At 33.1% G+C, this 18,567-nt stretch overlaps 1 protein-coding gene across 1 annotated transcript in view; it reads left to right on the forward strand.

Moving 5' to 3' along the window:
• Positions 1-18,567, forward strand: part of CDH19 (cadherin 19) — a 64,548-nt gene that overhangs the window by 19,117 nt on the left and 26,864 nt on the right. The window contains exons 3-8 of the mRNA XM_049782178.1: positions 1,402-1,696; positions 10,251-10,370; positions 11,574-11,738; positions 12,362-12,543; positions 13,390-13,643; positions 18,090-18,211. Coding sequence (XP_049638135.1) covers positions 1,402-1,696; positions 10,251-10,370; positions 11,574-11,738; positions 12,362-12,543; positions 13,390-13,643; positions 18,090-18,211 — 1,138 coding nt within the window. The remainder of the gene's footprint in view (positions 1-1,401; positions 1,697-10,250; positions 10,371-11,573; positions 11,739-12,361; positions 12,544-13,389; positions 13,644-18,089; positions 18,212-18,567) is intronic.

Below are 18,567 nucleotides of genomic sequence, written 5' to 3' on the forward strand. Positions count from 1 at the left end.
GCTCAGGGTTACTCCTGGCTAAGAGCTCAGAAATTGCCCCTGGCTTGAGGGGACCATATGGGACGTCGGGGGATAGAACCAAGGTCCTTCCTTGGCTAGCACTTGCAAGGCAGACACATTACCTCTAGTGCCACCTCGCCGGCCCCACAGATTTAACTTTTATGTGTGTTTGTATGTGTGTGTTTTTGCATGTGCATGCTACACATCAAGGCCTTATCTTCTAATAAGATTTTCTAAAGACACTACAGGTAAATCACATGTTGGGCAGCATAAATGCAACTACCATTGCCTCAGCTTCAGAACTGAATTTTGAGCCACTTTTTCCATGGCTAAAATAAAAAAGCTCAAGGACCCTATTACATGAAACTCTACAGAAGAAATCTCAGAATCAGCCAAGTTTGAAGATTAAGTTAAAAATATTCATCCAAGCTCCTTGATTCTAAGAAGCTTATGAGAGCCAGAGAGATAGTAAGTACAGTGTGGCAGGTGCTTGTCTTGCAAGGTGCCAACCAAAGTTCAATCTCTGGTATCTCAGATGATCTCTTTACCACTGTTAGGAATAATAGTGAGCACCATTGAGTGTAGCCCCAAAGCAAAACAAAAATAAAATTTAGCTTTCTTTCTTTACTTAGCTTTTTTGGGGTAGGAGGTTTTCCATAGAGAGTGAAAAATTCTGGTTGTTCTTAAGGGTTACTTCCAATCAGCATTCACAGACAACTCGCATTGGTGCTCAAGGGACTGATCAAGATCTACCCCAACCTGCCTTATCAAAGCAGACATTATCTCTTTGAGCCTTTTCTATTGTCCCTTACTTTCCTTCATAGAAAGGATTGATTAGATCAATATATAGATCACATGCCATTGTAGTGGATATTAACTGGGGAAGCAATAGAAATTAAATCACAGACTAACATGAGTGACTGAGATTATTACTCTTTTCTCTATAGCTTATGTTATTACTAAAATTTTCATTTGCTTTTCTGTATTTTTTACCTTGAAACAATCTTTGTCTACATTCATGTAGATTATTATTTTCTGAACCACTTCTAAGATCCAGTCTAATATAGATTATTGAAAGTGTATTTTAAGTGTCATAGAATATATTCATGAAAAGCAATGAACCAACTATGCAGTGTGTAATTGATAAAAAGGAATATTTTCCCAATTATTTTAGTTTCTAATTGATTTTTTATTTCTAAAGTTCTTTACAATAAAAATTTAGGTACTTCTTGGTCACAAATTTTAATCTGAGGATTTTTCTTGTGTCTTGTACCATATACTGTGAGGGACCAATGTCAGTATTAAATTGAAAAATAATTTGCAAGCACAAGAATAAAATGATGAAAAACAACAAATAATTTTGGGGGGTCTGAAAAGTAACTATCTGCTTTGCACTTGCAGATAAAATCTGATTTAGATGATGGAAGTGAGTTTTTTCAGTATAGACTTTTGGGAGATGGAGCTGAAAGCACCTTTGTCATTGATGAACGAACAGGTGAAATATATGCCATAAAGAAGCTTGACAGAGAAGAGCAATCCCTCTACACTCTGAGAGCGCAGGTAATCGACACCATTACTGGAAGGGCAGTGGAGCCTGAGTCTGAGTTTGTCATCAGAGTTACGGATATCAATGACAATGAACCCAAATTCCTAGATGAACCTTATGAGGCCATGGTACCCGAGATGTCTCCAGAAGGTAATGCATGTTCATTTAGAGATCTATTAACAACTGCATCAAAATTTGAAGTATGTTTTGAATGATGTAATGTTTTGCTCGTATACTTTCTTCTACAACATGTTAAACCAAATATTTGAAAAAATTAAGATAATGAGTTTGTAAACTATAAATCTATACATTTAATAATTCATTAAAAGATGATGTCTTCAAGGTCACTTGGTAATTTGAATTTATAAAATTCTTTAGCTTGTTGATTTTTTATTTTTCTTAATATACCATTTTTTCCAATGCAAAATACTCCTATTTCTCAAATTTAATGCTTTCCTGAAATAGGTGCAAGAAAAATAGAAAAATATTGTAAGACTACAACCGTATATATGTCTGTAATCATTTTTAAATTTATCTCTAACTCTAATGTTGCTTTTATAAATATTTAAAATATAATGCCCATAGAAGAGAAGAAATAATTAAAAGCTTTTGAAAATGGAATGCCTCTTAAATTGAAGAAAGTGAGTACATGTCTATGCAAAATTAGCCCAAAATATTGATAGCAAAAATATAAAATTAAGTTAAATTATTAAAAGATAAAAATGTGACTGAATTATTATCAAGCTTGATAATTTTATTTGTAACTGTTCTCTAAACATTTGATTCATTAATCAACAAATCTAAAAATACAGATGATTGTACCCTCATTATAGAAACCTATCAGGTGGCAATTCAACCCTATCTTTGTGCATCTATTCAGAGCATAAACCTTTCCTATATAAATTTAGCTTCGAGGCAATCCTTATCACATTATCATCCTCATCAACATTTTTATTATTACTATGAGTGATATTTAGTTACTAGTTCATAAGATAGTTTCTGATCTCCAGCTCTCTTTCTTGTTTTCTTCTTAGTCCTCCTTTTCATTTTACTGTGAATTTTTTTATGGATCTAACATATTCTAGTAACTACACTTGAATTTTGAAACTGGGGATGAAATTGGAAAATAGATGGGGCAAACAGGGCAATAAAATGGTAGGTCAGGTATATGCCTTGCCCATGGCCTATCTTTGTTTGATCCCTGGCAAAAACTCATATTGTCTCCCAAGCCACACCAAGAGTGATCCCTAAACAGAGAGCTAGGAGTAGGTTCTGAGCACTACTACCTGTGGACTAAAATATTGTAAGGCAATATATAAAGGAAATAACTACCTGAGAACTTGTCTTTTAAACAAAATAGATCAGCATCAGGTAACTATTTTTTTAAAAAGAAGAAAATAGTTAATATTGCATCTTAGAAAAGTGTTAGATAAGTAAAAATATGTTAATTATTTTTCCATAGAATGGGAAGGGATTTTTATTTTCCTTTGATATCTTGGGCCACACCCGGTGACTCTCAAGGGTTATTCCTGGCTATGCACTCAGAAATTGCTCCTGGCTTGGGGGACAATTTGGGATGCTGAGGGATCGAACCTCAGTCCTCCCTAGGCTAGCTTGGGCAAGGCAGACGCCTTACCACTTGCCCTACTGCTATGGTCTCAATTGGGAGGGATTTTAAAAACAGTTTTTGAAGGGAATACTACACAAAAGTAAATCATGTATATACTAGGACAAAGCTCCCTTAGCAAAGGTGATGGCATTTTCATATGTACCAGAAGAGTTACTGGCCTGTCAAAGCATGTTTTATATGACAGTGTATGCAGTCCTTTTGGTAGGGAATATAGGTAAAGGTAATTAAAATATAAAGTAATTAAGTAAAAAGTTAAGTAAAATATGGAGAAGTCAAAGGGGATTGATTTATATTTTAAACTGAATGTGATTAGCCAATGATATATGAAAAAGAGAGAGACACATAAAGAAATGTGAAAAGGCTTTCATCCAGCTCTCTAAATTGCTCCCCAGAAAAATGCAGCCAAAACTAAATAATTATTTATGATTTATAAAATTAACAGTTTCTATTGTAATAAAGGACAATGCAGATGAATTTGTACAAATGCCATACAAGTTGTTGGGGGCTAATTTGAAGGAGAACAGAAGATAATATTAGATTTAACCAATTTTTCAGATGTTTTGTAATAAGGACAGTAGAGATGTGAGGCACTGGATAGAAAGAAATAACAATTTGTTTGCTATTTACTGTTGTTTATTAAGAACTGAAATGTTAGACATCATCGATACTTGATATAGAGTTAGTTAAGAAATTATAAAAAATATATAACTTCAGAAAAATCATAGTATGTAACAGGACCATGGATTTCAAACTATTAAGAGAGTGGTCATATTTAGATAGACTATTGCATTGGTTTATAGCAAACCGAGTAACATATTAATGTTTTGATTTAATCAGTGAATTGTAAGAGAATGGTAATTGAGAGTAAATGATACTGGTATTAGATAGAAAAGAGGAGCACATTTGGTTAATTTGCTTGACTGGAAGGAACCCACAATAGGATGATAATGTATGTCATATACGTATTATGTCATAGTATCAAATGGAATCATAAAATATTACTCTATACAACATTTCCTGACCACAAATATATTTATGGATCAAAACTCTGGGTGCATTTTTATTACCTCAGTATGATTCATTGTCTTCTTTGAGGATGCAGATCAGGATTTGAACTTTATGTGGAATAACACTAATATGATTGAGCACGTTTTCATGCCATCATAGAGTTGGAAAAGGTGAACAAAACAGTGGCTGCTATTCTCAGAAATGTTGTTTATTATAAAGAAGAAAAGAATATACCTATTGTTCACTCAAGCATTCTGTCACTGGCTTTCTTCTAAAGCCTCTTTCACTATTTGAAAAACCAATTAGCAATGTTTAACATATCTATATTTATTTTTGTCAATATCAATATAAAGTTGTACATAATATGTATATTTCCTTGTTATACATCCTCCTCTTTTTTCTCAATGCTGACATTTTATAGGATTATTAGTATTAATGTTTCTCCTAAATTTTCCACCTTGACACATACTAATAAACCAGTGTACATTTTGGAAAAATGTTTTACTTGTATTAAATATTATTGTGGTTTGATGAAGCCATCTACCAATTACTATACTTAAATATCTACTTTCGATGTAGATTTTGATAAACTGATTTGAACCAAGTTACCTATAACTATACCATCCAAAGGAGAAAAAAAAAACCAATAACAAGTAAAAATAACAAAAAGACAAATAACAGCATTATCTTGCTTAGCAGTATGGTGAGTTTTAGAGACTGCCTTTATTTGTGAATTGGCATTGTTTTCAGACAAAAGATCTTAAGTGGGGCTAAAATTAAACATTACTTTTTTTTTCCCTTTTAGCACTGTGACTGCAAATGCATCATGTGTTCTCAGAAAACTTAAGACTTACTAGGCAAGGAATCAGAGATAGGCTTGGACAGGTCTGGAGATGACTGAAGGACTAGGAGTTGTAAAATCCTCAGACAACACAGATAGGGGTTGATGAACAAATGGTGAAAGTGCAGAATTTAAAATAGTGATTGAATAGTTGAAATAGTGATTCCCCATTCTAAAACATCACAGTACAAAAGCTTAGCATTAATTGTATGTCCTTTGAAATGCCTATCAACAAATATCAAATATCAAAATATAATCTTCCCTTTCATTTAGTGGCTATTAGCTTGAACTACAGAATAAACTCATCTAAAAGACACATTTGGCATAAACTTAGTTGATGTTAAAAAGCAAAGCGAATTATGGCAGAACCCATCCAAGAAGTATTTATTACAAATATCTTAAGTCCTTCACCAGGTCATGAAAAAGCAGTTGCGATAATAATATGCGGCAAACCTAATCAAATTCTACAAAAATAAATAATTAAATAAATAATTGATGGGAACAGGTTTAAACAAATATTTTTAAAAAATTTACTATTTGGGGCCATAGAGATTGCATGGAGGTAGGGCATTTACATTGCATGTAGAAGGATGGTGGTTTGAATCCTGGCATCCCATATGATCCCCCAAGCCTGCCAGGAGCGATTTCTGAGCAGAGCCAGGAGTAACTCCTGAGCGCTGCTGGGAGTGACCCAAAAACCAAAAAACAAAAAGTTACTATTTAAAGTCTTATATTAATATCAGTAACTTTTTTAATTTTAATGTCAGTAACTTTTTTACTATACCTACTTATTTTAAACTTACCTTTATGCCTGAAAATATGTTTTGATTTCAAGGATAAAACAAATTAAATTCTACATGCATAGCTAACAAATGATAAATACATACATAAATGGATGAAACTATCCAATGTCACTACATTATTTATTATTTATGCAAAAGTTATCCATTTCCCAGTACTGCTAGACTGAAGGAAATGGAGATGTAATATAGTGTTTTAGAATCTCTCCTGATTTCATCAATTTTATCTTTGTTTCTCCAGAGGACAATATTATTATTCCATTTCATTGTAGTTGTATTGCTTTCTATCAATGCTATACTCCAGACAGTCCTGTTCATCAGAACTATCTTGGCTTAATTCCACTATGTTTTATGATCCACTTTTCAAATTGTTTATGGATTTCAGTTATTAAAATTAGTCATTAAATTTATCAAATTAGTTATAAAAGTTTTATTAAGATAGCATTGATAGTAAGATTTTACTTGTTGAAATGTATCTTTTTGATTTTGGGCCACACTTGATAATGCTCATGACTTTCTCCTGGCTCTTTGTGCAAGAATCACTCCTGGTGGGATTGGGGCTCCATATGGAATACTGGGTATTTAACCTGGCTATCAACATAAAAGGAAAGTGCCCTACATGCTCTATTAACATGTGATCCCTGACTCATTATTATTTCTAAGGACTCATTTGCTAAATTTATAAAATAATTTTGTCCTTTCCATCCATTCTGATAGATTTAATCATTGGTTTACAATACTAAATTTGAGAATTTGAGGGTTATAATATTACATTATCATATGTGTAGAAGACTTACAAAGTCCAATACTAAAATCCCCTTTTATTATTAATTTTTTTGTGGTTTTGATTAAGAGGTCTTCAGTAGCACTTGTTCAGAAATGACTGGACATTTTATTTATTATCATTTGTTACACATTTCATTGACATATTTTAGTAAATGTATGTTTTGGTATAAAGTAAATGTTCTTTATCTTCTCAATATGATTCATGTTTTTAAAATAATTACTATGGCCTTTGGTTTAAATAATTACTTTGGTTTTGTAATAAGCTTGTCCCAAATTATTCCTGACTAGGGCTTTCTGTGAGGTAAGAATCTGTTGTGAGTGTATTGTCAATGACAAGACCCTCAGATTCTTAATGGCCTTTTCCATATTCTTCTCATGGCTTTTTGTTTCTCTTGAAGCATTTTCTGTGTGGCAAGATTTTGCCCTTCTCTGAGTAGTACCTCGCTAAGCTCCTCTGGATGATGGCTGTGATTCAATATGTCCAAAAAAGCTCACTGTTAGTATCTCAAAGTCCTTCCTGCTGAGTCTAGCATCAGGGCTTGAGACTAGACAACTACTCACAACTATATCTAGCTTTTATTATCTCTTAAATAGCCATAACCTACCTGACCCAGAAGTCCTCATCTACTTGCTTCAAATACTATCCTCACCATCACTGATGTCTGCTATTGCTTTCCTGATCTGACCTTAGCGGTTTGTTGAGAACAAGGGGAAAAGCAGCACTGATAGTAAATTGATATTGTTTCTTAACTATTTTTGAGAAAATATATCAAAATTCTCAAAAATTTTGATTTCTATTAATGTTTTTAAAATGCCTTATTAATCTTAATGTGGCTTCATTTACTAGTTGTCAGCAATTTTATTAAAACTCTAATTGCATTCTTTGTTAGTTATGTTTTGGGGCCACACCTGTCAGAGCTGAGGACTTACTCCTGTATCCTCAAACTCAGAGGTCATCCCATTCTTGACATAGATTGACAGATCAAAATGACATGCCAAGGCTTGTGCCCTAGTTGGTTGCATAAAAGGCAACTGTTTTACCCAGTGAAATTTCACTTTGGATTCAGATGTTAAAATCTTTAGTTCAAAAAAATAATTAAAAAAAATCTTTAGTTCAAAAGTATTTATTTTTTTCTTCTCTATTTGACAACACATATCATCATTGTTTAATTGTCAATTAAGTAATCACTATTTAATAAGGAGTCAGTTGGACAAATCTTTTAGACCTCCCCAACAGTAATCCCTTCCAATGGATCTTTACCTCCTCCCCAACAGTAATCCCTTCCAATGGCTCTCTACCTAACTTACTGCTGTAAATTTTTTTTATTCCAAATATTTACTTTTAGGTTATGATTAAAAATTCAAAGTGCATTTCCCCATAAAAGTAAACATTATAGGGTCCATAGCAATAGCACAGAGGTAGGGCATTTGACTTGCATGATTTTGATCTGGGTCAGACCCAACTTTGATCCCCGACATTCCATATTGTCCCTGGAGTCTATCAAGAGTGATTTCTGACCGCAGAGTCAGAAATAACCACTGAACCCCACAGGGTTTGACCCAAAAACCAAAAAAAAAAAAAAAGGAAATATTATAAATGAGCCACATAAGTATACAGACATTACCTTTAATAGATCCTATCAAACAAAGAAAACCAAACAAATACCAAAGGCCTTTTTCAAAGCAACCTTCACTCCTTACTGAGTAGCTCCTATGAAAATTATCCCTTTACCAAATACATATTTTAGATAGGCAGATTTTCTCTTTTTTTACTAACATGTAATCCTGTTTACATTTTATATCTTTTTATTTGATTTTTTGGATTACATTCATTGCCACAGAAACATATTTGTTATTAATGTAGTTGTCACTTGTGTTTGCAGTGACAATTTGGAAAGTCCCACCTCTTAGCAAGCAACTCCAGGAATATAATACAATATTTTTTTATAATAAGCATTTTGCGAGGCATTTTTCTCTCCAGCACATATCACTTTTTTCTCTTTGAGGTAGCCCTCTTGACTACCCACTGAACCCTAGCACCTGTCACCCTGAGTCTGTTCTGCTCTCATGATTTCAGCTGTCTAAGCTTCCACCAATGAGATCCCATACTGTCTTTTTTTTCTACATTCTGTCACTGATGCCATCAGGAGTCATCTTTGTTGTCTCAAACCATAAGTAGGTCGTTCAAAACATCTCCAAGTCTCTACATGCTGGGTGAGTGTGTAACTTAAAACAAGTGTTAAGTAACAAAGAAATAATAAAGTATCACATTAAAATATATGTTCATAAAACTTTGAAATTAATTTTATTACTAAAGTAAAATAATGTTATATGATTATTTATATAATTTTATTAATAAAGACTAAAATTTTCAATGAATGTCTCAATTGTTAGATTATAGCTGAAAAGATCTCTTAGAACAATTTGATTTTTGTGATGTCTGTTGCTGTCTTATTAACAGAGAAAGAAGGCAATTTAAAGAAATGTTAATTGCTACAAGACTTTTTAAGTTAACTCCAAATAAAATGTAAAAGCTTCATATTTTCTAAGAAATATTTTAAATTATAAATAACTTGAAATGTATGCTTAGCTTTACAATTTGTATTATTACTAAAAGATAATAAAAATACTTCTCAGTTTCTTTTCTTTAAAATCTTTTTTGATGTAATTACATGTGATTAAAGGGAATTTAAGAGTAAAATAGCTTGACGCAATAAAATAAATTCAATATTATTTTAAGTTAATTTCAATAATATTATTATTTTATCAACATTTAATTTTTGGCATCATACATGGCCTTGCATAGGGGTTACTCCTGATTCCATGCTCAGAAACAACTTTTTCAGGCTCAGAGAACTATATGGAATTCTAGGGATCAAACCCATGTCTTCCATATACAAAAGGGCTCCTTACTTGCTTTACTGTCTCTTATGTCTCTCAACATTATAATTTTTAAGGTATGTTTTACAATATGAATACTGGGCTGTAGACCACACTAGAGAAACTCAGGAGTTATTCCTAAAAAATTTTCAAGGGACACAGGGTGATGCTGGTATTTGAATCATGATTGGCTGGCCACAAGCTAGACAAGTAGTTTTCTTTCTGTACCATCCATCAGGTCCCGACAAATGACTGTAAAGTCAAGTTTCCAATATTTCTTTTATTTAACAATAACTTTTTTTCTGAAGGATCTGGACAACTTGTTATGATAAATTTCATAATATTCTATATATAGAGAGAAGTTCTTATTATACAAAGATAGATATGTTGTGTGTAGGGTGAGATCCGTATGTAAATCCCTGAGTTTGATGCCTGGATTTTTATGACTCCACGAATGACTCTGCAAGTGGCCCCACAATATCATCTAAATGATTATTTTTAATTTTTATAAACCAAATTATAAATTTAATGTGCAGTTATAATTTTGATTACAACAGAGTTCTTCATCAATGTAATTAGACCTCATTAATGTGAGAATATATTCTCTTGTTCACAGAGAACAATGCATAATAGGTTTAGGCCACGAGATGGACTCATGATCGATATGCTCACTTAGGGAAGGTGAATCTTATATCTCTGAATTCACTGTCCAGTAAAAAGACCATTCTTACCATTCTCTTGTTACATTTTTCTCCTCAGGAACATTTGTTATTCGAGTAACAGCAAGTGATGCTGATGACCCATCCACTGGCAACCATGCTCGGCTCCTGTACAGCTTACTGCAAGGTCAACCATATTTCTCCATTGAACCAACAACAGGTATTTCTGAATCTAGCAAAGTCAAAAATCAACTTTTCAAAGTAGACACATGTTAATAAAAACAGTCTCTACTTTCAAACAATGAGAACTTTTATATATTAGTAAATTACGTAAAATATTTTGCAATACAGAATTATTTTAAATGTCTCAGTTCATATTTATAAGTTTGAGAGTTTAAATATTTCCACAACCATACCACAAATGAGTTGGGCTTGTAACATCTAACAATATAGGGATTCTTCAAAACAAAGTTTTTAGAAGTTATATATGCAATTTAAAAATGAGAAGGAAAGATATTCACAAGCAGTTGACTCACAAATATCACGTAAACATCTTAAAACTCATCAGTCATCCTGGAACTGCAAATTAAAACCACAGTGAGATACATCTGCATACCACAAGAATAAATCTGATTTGCCTGAGTTAAGCAGGCAAAAGTGATAGAAAGTGACAGGAGAGAAATTTAAACAATGTAGTTCTAGATTTTACATATTTTTATTTAATGTTTTGATATCTCTAACATTGCTTGTTTTGGGTTCATTTAAAACTTTTAATTGGAAATAATAAGGAATTTTTCTGTAAGAATCTACTGAATACTTAAGAATTAAGAAAATACTTTCATTAATAAATGTTGATAATTTTGTTCAAAACAAAAAGTGAGATCTCTGATTACTGCATTTAAGAGTCATATTTTCCAAAGATAAACTGAAAAATGACCTTATAACTATGAAACTACCCTGCAGAACTGAAATAGTTCTCAAAGGAAATACATGTTTATTATTGTTAATAAGGTGCAATATCTAATCATTTTGAATACCCTAAATTCTAATCTGAGGTGATTTTTATATTTTGATTTTTCTCTAAGGTATCATCTATGTTTGTTTTTTGTTTGTTTGTTTGAGGGCAACACCTGAAGGCTCTCAGGGGTTACTCCTGGCTCTGCATTCAGAAGTCACTCCTGGCAGGCTCAGGGAACCATAGGGGATGCTGGGGATAGAAAGTGGATCCGTCCCAGGTCTGCCTCATGCAAGGCAAATATCTTACCACTGTGCTATCACTTTGGTTCCTATGTATTGAACTATTCCAACATGTGTTAGTTAAAAAGAACTAGTTTAATGAAATAAAATTAAAAAGAAAACTAACCAACTAGAGAGATGGTGTGATTAATAATAAAGTAATTTGAAATTTGGCTCTTTGTTAAAGGAATCATAAGAATATCTTCTGAGATGGATAGAGAACTTCAAGATGAGTATTTGGTTCTTATTCAAGCCAAAGATATGCTTGGCCAGCCTGGAGCACTCTCAGGAACAACCAGTGTCTTAATTAAGCTTTCCGATGTGAATGACAATAAACCGATATTTAAAGAAAGTAAGTAGAATTCAACTTAAATTTTCACTATAGTTTTGTTCTAGGACAGGCACTTCCTGCTTTTCTCAAGTTCACATTATATCGATTGACTTTAAGGAATTACATGGATCCTTGTTCATTCTAAGAGTGGAGAATTTTTTAACTTTATAAAAAAAGCAAAAAAAAATCAATGTTAGTTTTTCAGTGAAATTTAATTAATTAATTTAATCATTAATATTTTTATTTGTGGGCAGCACTAGCAATATTCTGGGTTTATTTCTGCTTCTACCCTCATAAATCACCCTTGGTTGGCTTGGGAGACCTTATGTGTTGCAGGAATAAAAGCCACATTTTTATGGTCACACATAAGGCAAGTACTGCCCACTATCCAATCTCTCTGGAGAAACAAGCTCCTGAAAAGATAGCGCCACCAATTGCTTCCTTCCCAAAATATTGCATCACTCCCCAGTTATTTTTAATCTGTGCATTCCTTTGTAACATATTCAGGTTAATTTTAGAGACTGAGGAAAAAAGGACCTAAGGATTGTGAAATGGGATTCACTGCAACCCACAAATAAAACAGTTCTATAATTAAATACTACTTATTTTGTTTACTTTTGCAAAATATCTTGACTCTTTCAAAGCTTTTTACCGCCTGACTGTCTCTGAATTGGCACCCATTGGCACGTACATAGGAAAAATCACAGCATATGATAACGACATAGGAGAGAATGCAGAAATGGAGTACAGTGTTGAAGATGATTCCCAAACATTTGGCATCGTTACTAATAATGAGACCCAAGAGGGACTTGTTCAATTAAAGAAGGTAAATATCTTACAGTGTTTGCTTTGAAAAAGAAGTGCAAACCTAATCAGAATTACATTATTTTGTGTAGCCAGTTCGTTTTTACAATATTAAGCAATCGAAATGAGGACTGATCATTTATCATTGGGAGGGAGATTTAGAAATGAAAGAATTACTATAAAGCATCTCAAATTACTTGTGGAATCATTGTTTCTCGTTAGGGAGTCTGCACCTAATAGATCTTGAGGTTCACCATAACTATACGCTGTGCTGTTGGGCATGACCTTAATGCTTCATCCATTCAGACTCTGCACTCAAACAGTTGAACAGAAAAGGAAGGTTATTCTTACATTATTAATGATGAACACAATAAAATAATTAAATAACAGAAAATTAACAATTCTATGTGAAACATCTACCAAGAATGGTCTATATCAACCAAAAGGCAATGTCTTATTAACTGTCCTCGTATCTTAAAAGAAAGCACCAAAAGAATGTGCCAAGTAGATGCTTCATGATAATACCAGATGATGTTATGTGCCTGAGTATTAAAAATCTGACAGTGAAGTAACTCATACTTCATTAAAATACTAGAACTAGTGCAACATTCCCACATCTCAATCCCAAATCTCCCTCCTCCCCACCCCACCCACACCTGTACTCAAGACAGGCTTTCTACTTCAGTGTTCTTTACATGACTGAAATCATACAACTACAATCATATTGTAATTATGGTGTTTAAATTAAGATTTAAAAAATAAATAAATACTAGAACTATTTCCCCTTAAAGCAAAGCATTGAGTAATTGAAGTTCTTTCTTCTTGTGAAGGATTTATTGTTTTATTCTTTTCTTTTTTCTTTTTGTAGAAAGTAGATTATGAGCTTCAGAACCACTATAGAATCATAGCAAGAGTCAGAAACCCCCATGTTTCTGAGAAGCTCAGGATTTATCACACAGAAGCAGCCAAGGCTATCATTAAGGTGCTTGTGAATGACGAGGATGAACCTCCCGTTTTCCTGCTCTCATACTACATTTTTGAAATCTTCGAAGAAAGCCCCTTAGGGTCAGCTGTAGGCATGGTTTCTGCCATAGATCCGGATGCAAAGAAATCTCCCATTGGGTAGGTGTACAACACCCTGACAGAATGAGTGTCTTGAATGATTGCAAGTGAGCTTGAAATTCTCACTGCCTTGAATGACCTACAAGAGAACGTAGGATTAAATGAATATATGCAAGTGATCTTGAAATTCCCATTGCACACTTGAAGTCCAGCAGATAGGTCCAGAGTAACCACAGTTCTTTATTGAGTACTGAGCAACAAGTGAAGCTATAAGGTCTCACTATTGCTTACCATAAAAAGGAGAATTATCAAGAAATAGACATAGTTTGTTAATATTCATTGCAGTCATTGTGAAGAGGAAGTGGCTAAAAAATACCATTGAATATCTCATGAGAGAAGAAACAAATCTGTTCAAAGTGGAATTGGCTTAAATATCATTTAAGGAATTGAGAATGTTTTTTTCTTACAGAAGAAGTCTACTTAAACAGGTATAAATGAAAATAGTGCCCAGTTAAAAATACATGTTTGTCAAAATTGAATATTTCCCACCCATTAAATAATAACAATAAATGTATAGGCTTGTTTAGATAGAGGATCATAATCTATTCAATGCTTCATTCCACAAAATTTTCTTACTCATTTTCCACAGGTAATAGTCCCAAGAATTAAAAAATAATCATGTATTAAGATATTTACTTTTGCCTGTTTTTTGAAGAGCTTTGTGGCAAAAATATTATGTCATGGAATGATAGAAATTATATGTAATTATTGCTGTATGTTTTCTATAAGTAAAAATATTTCACTTATGAGACAAGGTCATGATTCATACTAAAACATCATCAGAAGATATGTGTTTTACTAATATCATTTCTGGTGGTTGCTTGCCTTGTTCTCTACCAAAAATATTTTAGCTGAAATAGTTTTCTGTATACTGAATAAGTTAGTTTTAGAAGTACTTGGTGTGCATCTATACAAAGAATGACAATTTTTATGGACATTATTACATTTAGAAATGATTATTTTAAACCACACCTAGCTAAACTTGGGGGTTATTCCTGGCTCTGCCCTCAGAAATGAAGGCATATATGTATCTGTATGTTTGTATCTGTATGTATGTATCTGTATGTATATATGAGATGCCTTGAATTGAACGCAGTCAGGTGCATGCAAGGCAAACACCCTACCTTCTGTGCTCAAGTACCTAGAAGTGATTTTTAAATGAGTGTGCTTTTATATATATATATATATATATAAATTAAAATTTTTCCCATGGGGTACTCTTTGACACAGATTCTAAAAATATAATACTAAAATAAAAATATACAGAAATATGCTATTTGATTTCTGAAACTTTCTCTTTTTCCCTGTGTCTCTCCTCTCTCTCTTTATCCTCAACTTCCTTATTATTTATTTCTTCTTGGAAGCAAAATGAGAAAAAGTATAAGAAAACAATTCACTTTAAATTAACGCTAAAGAAATTAACTTGAATTCGAATAGACAATGTCTCTTCTTTTATAATTTGTGGTAATATATTTAGAAAAAAATAAGAAAGTACAGTCCTTAAGAATGCACTGTTATTTGCAGGAAAATATATTAACATTTGGCAGAGAAAATTCTTCTTGATTCAAAGAAAGTATACTACTTATTTTAGCTTTCCTTAGAAGTAATCATAATCTAGTGTTTTTTGGAACTTTGGATCATTCTATACTTAAATGTATTGAGTTCAATGGTTAAAGAAACTGGCCTAACAAAACATTCTTGACACTCATTAAGAGAAGACAAGCTTGAGAATAAGACATTTTGACCTGTGTTAAAATAAGAAGCTGTGTGGTAAAAGACTACAGAATTCGCAGTTCAGTACTGAAGAGAAAATTACAATAGCTAGAACTAGAAATAAGGGAATCTAGTTTAAGGGACTTAATTCCATTCACTTAATTCAATTCTCAGAATTGAAATAAAGGACTGAAATTTGTATCACAAAAATTAGAGGAGATTCAGAAGGCTTTTTTCCATAAGAGTTTTGTTTTGGTGCCAGAGTGGTGGCACAAATTATAGGGCATCTGTCTTGCATGCGCTAACCTAGGATGAACTGCAGTTTGATCCCCTGACATCCCACATGGTCCTCCAAGCCAGGAGCAATTTCTGAGCACATAGCCAGGAGTAATCCCTGAGCATCACCATGTGTGGCATCGAAACCAACCCCCCCAAAAAAGAGAGTTTATTCTTATCGACATCTTGTCTGGATTTCAGCTGTACAGAACTTTCTCTTTTTCATATACTCTTCATGACTCAATCCTTATATACCCCCCCCCTTTTTTTTTTTCGGTTTTTGTGTCACAACCAATGGTGCTCAGAGATTACTCCTGGCTCTGTGCTCAGAAATTGCCCTCGCAGGCTCAGGAGACCACATGGGATGTCTGTCCCGGGTTGGCAGCTTGCAAGGCAAACACCCTAACACTGTTCTATTACTCTGGCCCCTCGTTCATTAAATTTTATCAAACTTCCGATTTGAACTAAAATCTAAAATCAGCTTGTAAAAACTTGTGTAAATATGAGAAATATAGTGGATCCTGTCAAGTTAGAACAAATTATATTACAGGAAAATATTAAAAATATAAAAATATCACAATGCAACTATTCTAGTTCCATTTAGGGCATCAACATCATGGTGTGTGGGTTCAAGGCTAAAAGGGAAGTCTTTGAGCTTGAGACATCTCTGTAGGGCCATACAGATGTGGTTTGGTGGAACACCTGGCTACATTCAAGGAGCTTAATCCTGCTCTGCACTCCTGGTGCAATTTATATGAGGGACAGGTATAGAACCCAGGTCAGCATTGTGCAAGGCCTGTTTGTATCTCTCCAGCTTGCCAATTCACTTTTTGGGCCACACTCTGTGACACTCAGGGGTTACTCCTGGCTATGCACTCAAAAATCACTCCTGGTTTGGTGACCATATAGGACACTGGGTATCGAACCAAGGTCTGTCCTGGATTGGCCACATGCAAGGCAAAAGCCCTACAGCTGTGCTATTGCTTCTGCCCAACAAAATATTTTTAATGAGTAAAATTGTCAGTAATACTTATGACTAAGTGGGATGAAATAGGTATTAAAATAGCATCTCTTACTGAAATATTCATTTTTTAATGCTTATCTTCTACTTTTCCAAATAAAGTTTAGTGGAACAGTTTTTGTTTCTAGAAGAGATGAAAGAGGATGATGCGTGTATTACATTATCACTAATACATGATTGTTTTCTAGGTTTCCTAAAGAATAAATGACCTAAATCAACTTTTAGTTTTTTCCAGTGAAGCCTGAAATTTTTTACTATAATATTGATTTCTTTTGCTAATTTCTAATAGGTACTTCCAAAGTTTCTAGAAGTCATTCACTTATTGCCAGTCATTTGATTTGTTACAGAAACTGGATCTATTCTAACGATGTTAGGGGAAATGAGAATTGTTGAACCCCTATTTACTTTGTCCACCCAAATCAAACACAGGAACTGTGGAAGAAAAACTGCTTAGAAACATGGACCAACATGTTTTAGCAGAATCAAAACTGAACTCCACTAACTCCTAATTCTCTGTGATTTCTATTTTAATTCTCCTCTGAACACCCAGCTACAAATTAGTATGATATTTTTAGAGACCTGTCAATTGAAGATTAAAATATTCTCCTCTTTTGCCACATAATTATGGTGAAGCTCATTGATGTCTCATCAAAGTCTTCAGGAATGCACAGGCAATGCAAAACTATCACTGAACCCAAGCTATTACTCTCCTTTAATTTTTATTATTAATCATTTGCAGGCAGCTGAGCCATGCTGAGTACTTCAAAGGCTTCTTTCAATGTAGAATTTGAGATTATTTCCAGACTTGTTCAGGAGGGAATTTTATTATCTGGTTTCTTTCCATGCAATATCTAATAATTCATTAGATCAATTGGCCTTACAGTTGAGGTAGTCAGTTGATATAGACTCTACTTGTTTGAATCTGACCAAGATGTTTCAACAAATAGAAACAAACATTTTTCAGATGCTAATCATTATCTATTATATGATGCACATATTTAGCAACTGGTTGTGTGGTGTTTAAAACCATTATGAGAATCAATATGTTTTACATTGTTTTGAGAGAAAAAAATGATTGTGCACCACAATGTTCACTTTATTTTGATTTTTCTTTTTACAAATGGTATTTTGACATTTAATTTTAGCCTTGTTATTCACATATTTTACGTCCCTTTGGGGAAATGAAAATGAGACGTCTGTTTTAATTTAGAATATGTTGATTTGAATCTAAAGTCATTTTTTAAATTTCTACTGACTAGAATCTTAAAAGATAAAACCATCTCTTTATTCTTTTTATTTATTTTTTGTTAAATTGGGCAGCATCACCTGAGCTTTGTGGAGGATGCATCCAACAGTTTGTCATTGCCTCAAAATAGTCTTATGTTTTGAAGCTATCATAAGAATCTGATAGCACTAATAGATGTCCATTTTTACAGGTATTCTGTTACCGATACTAGGAGGTTCAGTATTGATGACAATGGCACAATCATCACAGCACACCCTCTAGATCGAGAGCTTAGTGCCTGGTATAACTTTACTATTTCAGCCACAGAAAAATGTGAGTATACATTAGAAAATTTATATATATTTTAATGCAATGTTTAACTTTATAAATTCTCTCTGAAAATAAGGACCAATGCTTACCTAAAATGTTCTTGGTGATAGCATTAAATTATATTTTATATGTCAATTAATATGTATGTCTTTATTTTATTATTTCAAATTAACATCGTCAACTCACTCCTATGACAGCATATTTACAGCATATAAGGAAATACTTCTTCAAAATATTTGATTATAATAATCATGGAGTATAAACTTCCAGTTGCAAAACACATGCCTCAAATATGAAGTATGCTGCAATGTTTAGATGCAATATGATTGTATTGCATATTAGAAAAATTATGAGAATTT

The sequence above is a fragment of the Suncus etruscus genome, chromosome 10 (genome assembly GCF_024139225.1).
Source record: "Suncus etruscus isolate mSunEtr1 chromosome 10, mSunEtr1.pri.cur, whole genome shotgun sequence".
Taxonomy (NCBI): domain Eukaryota; kingdom Metazoa; phylum Chordata; class Mammalia; order Eulipotyphla; family Soricidae; genus Suncus; species Suncus etruscus.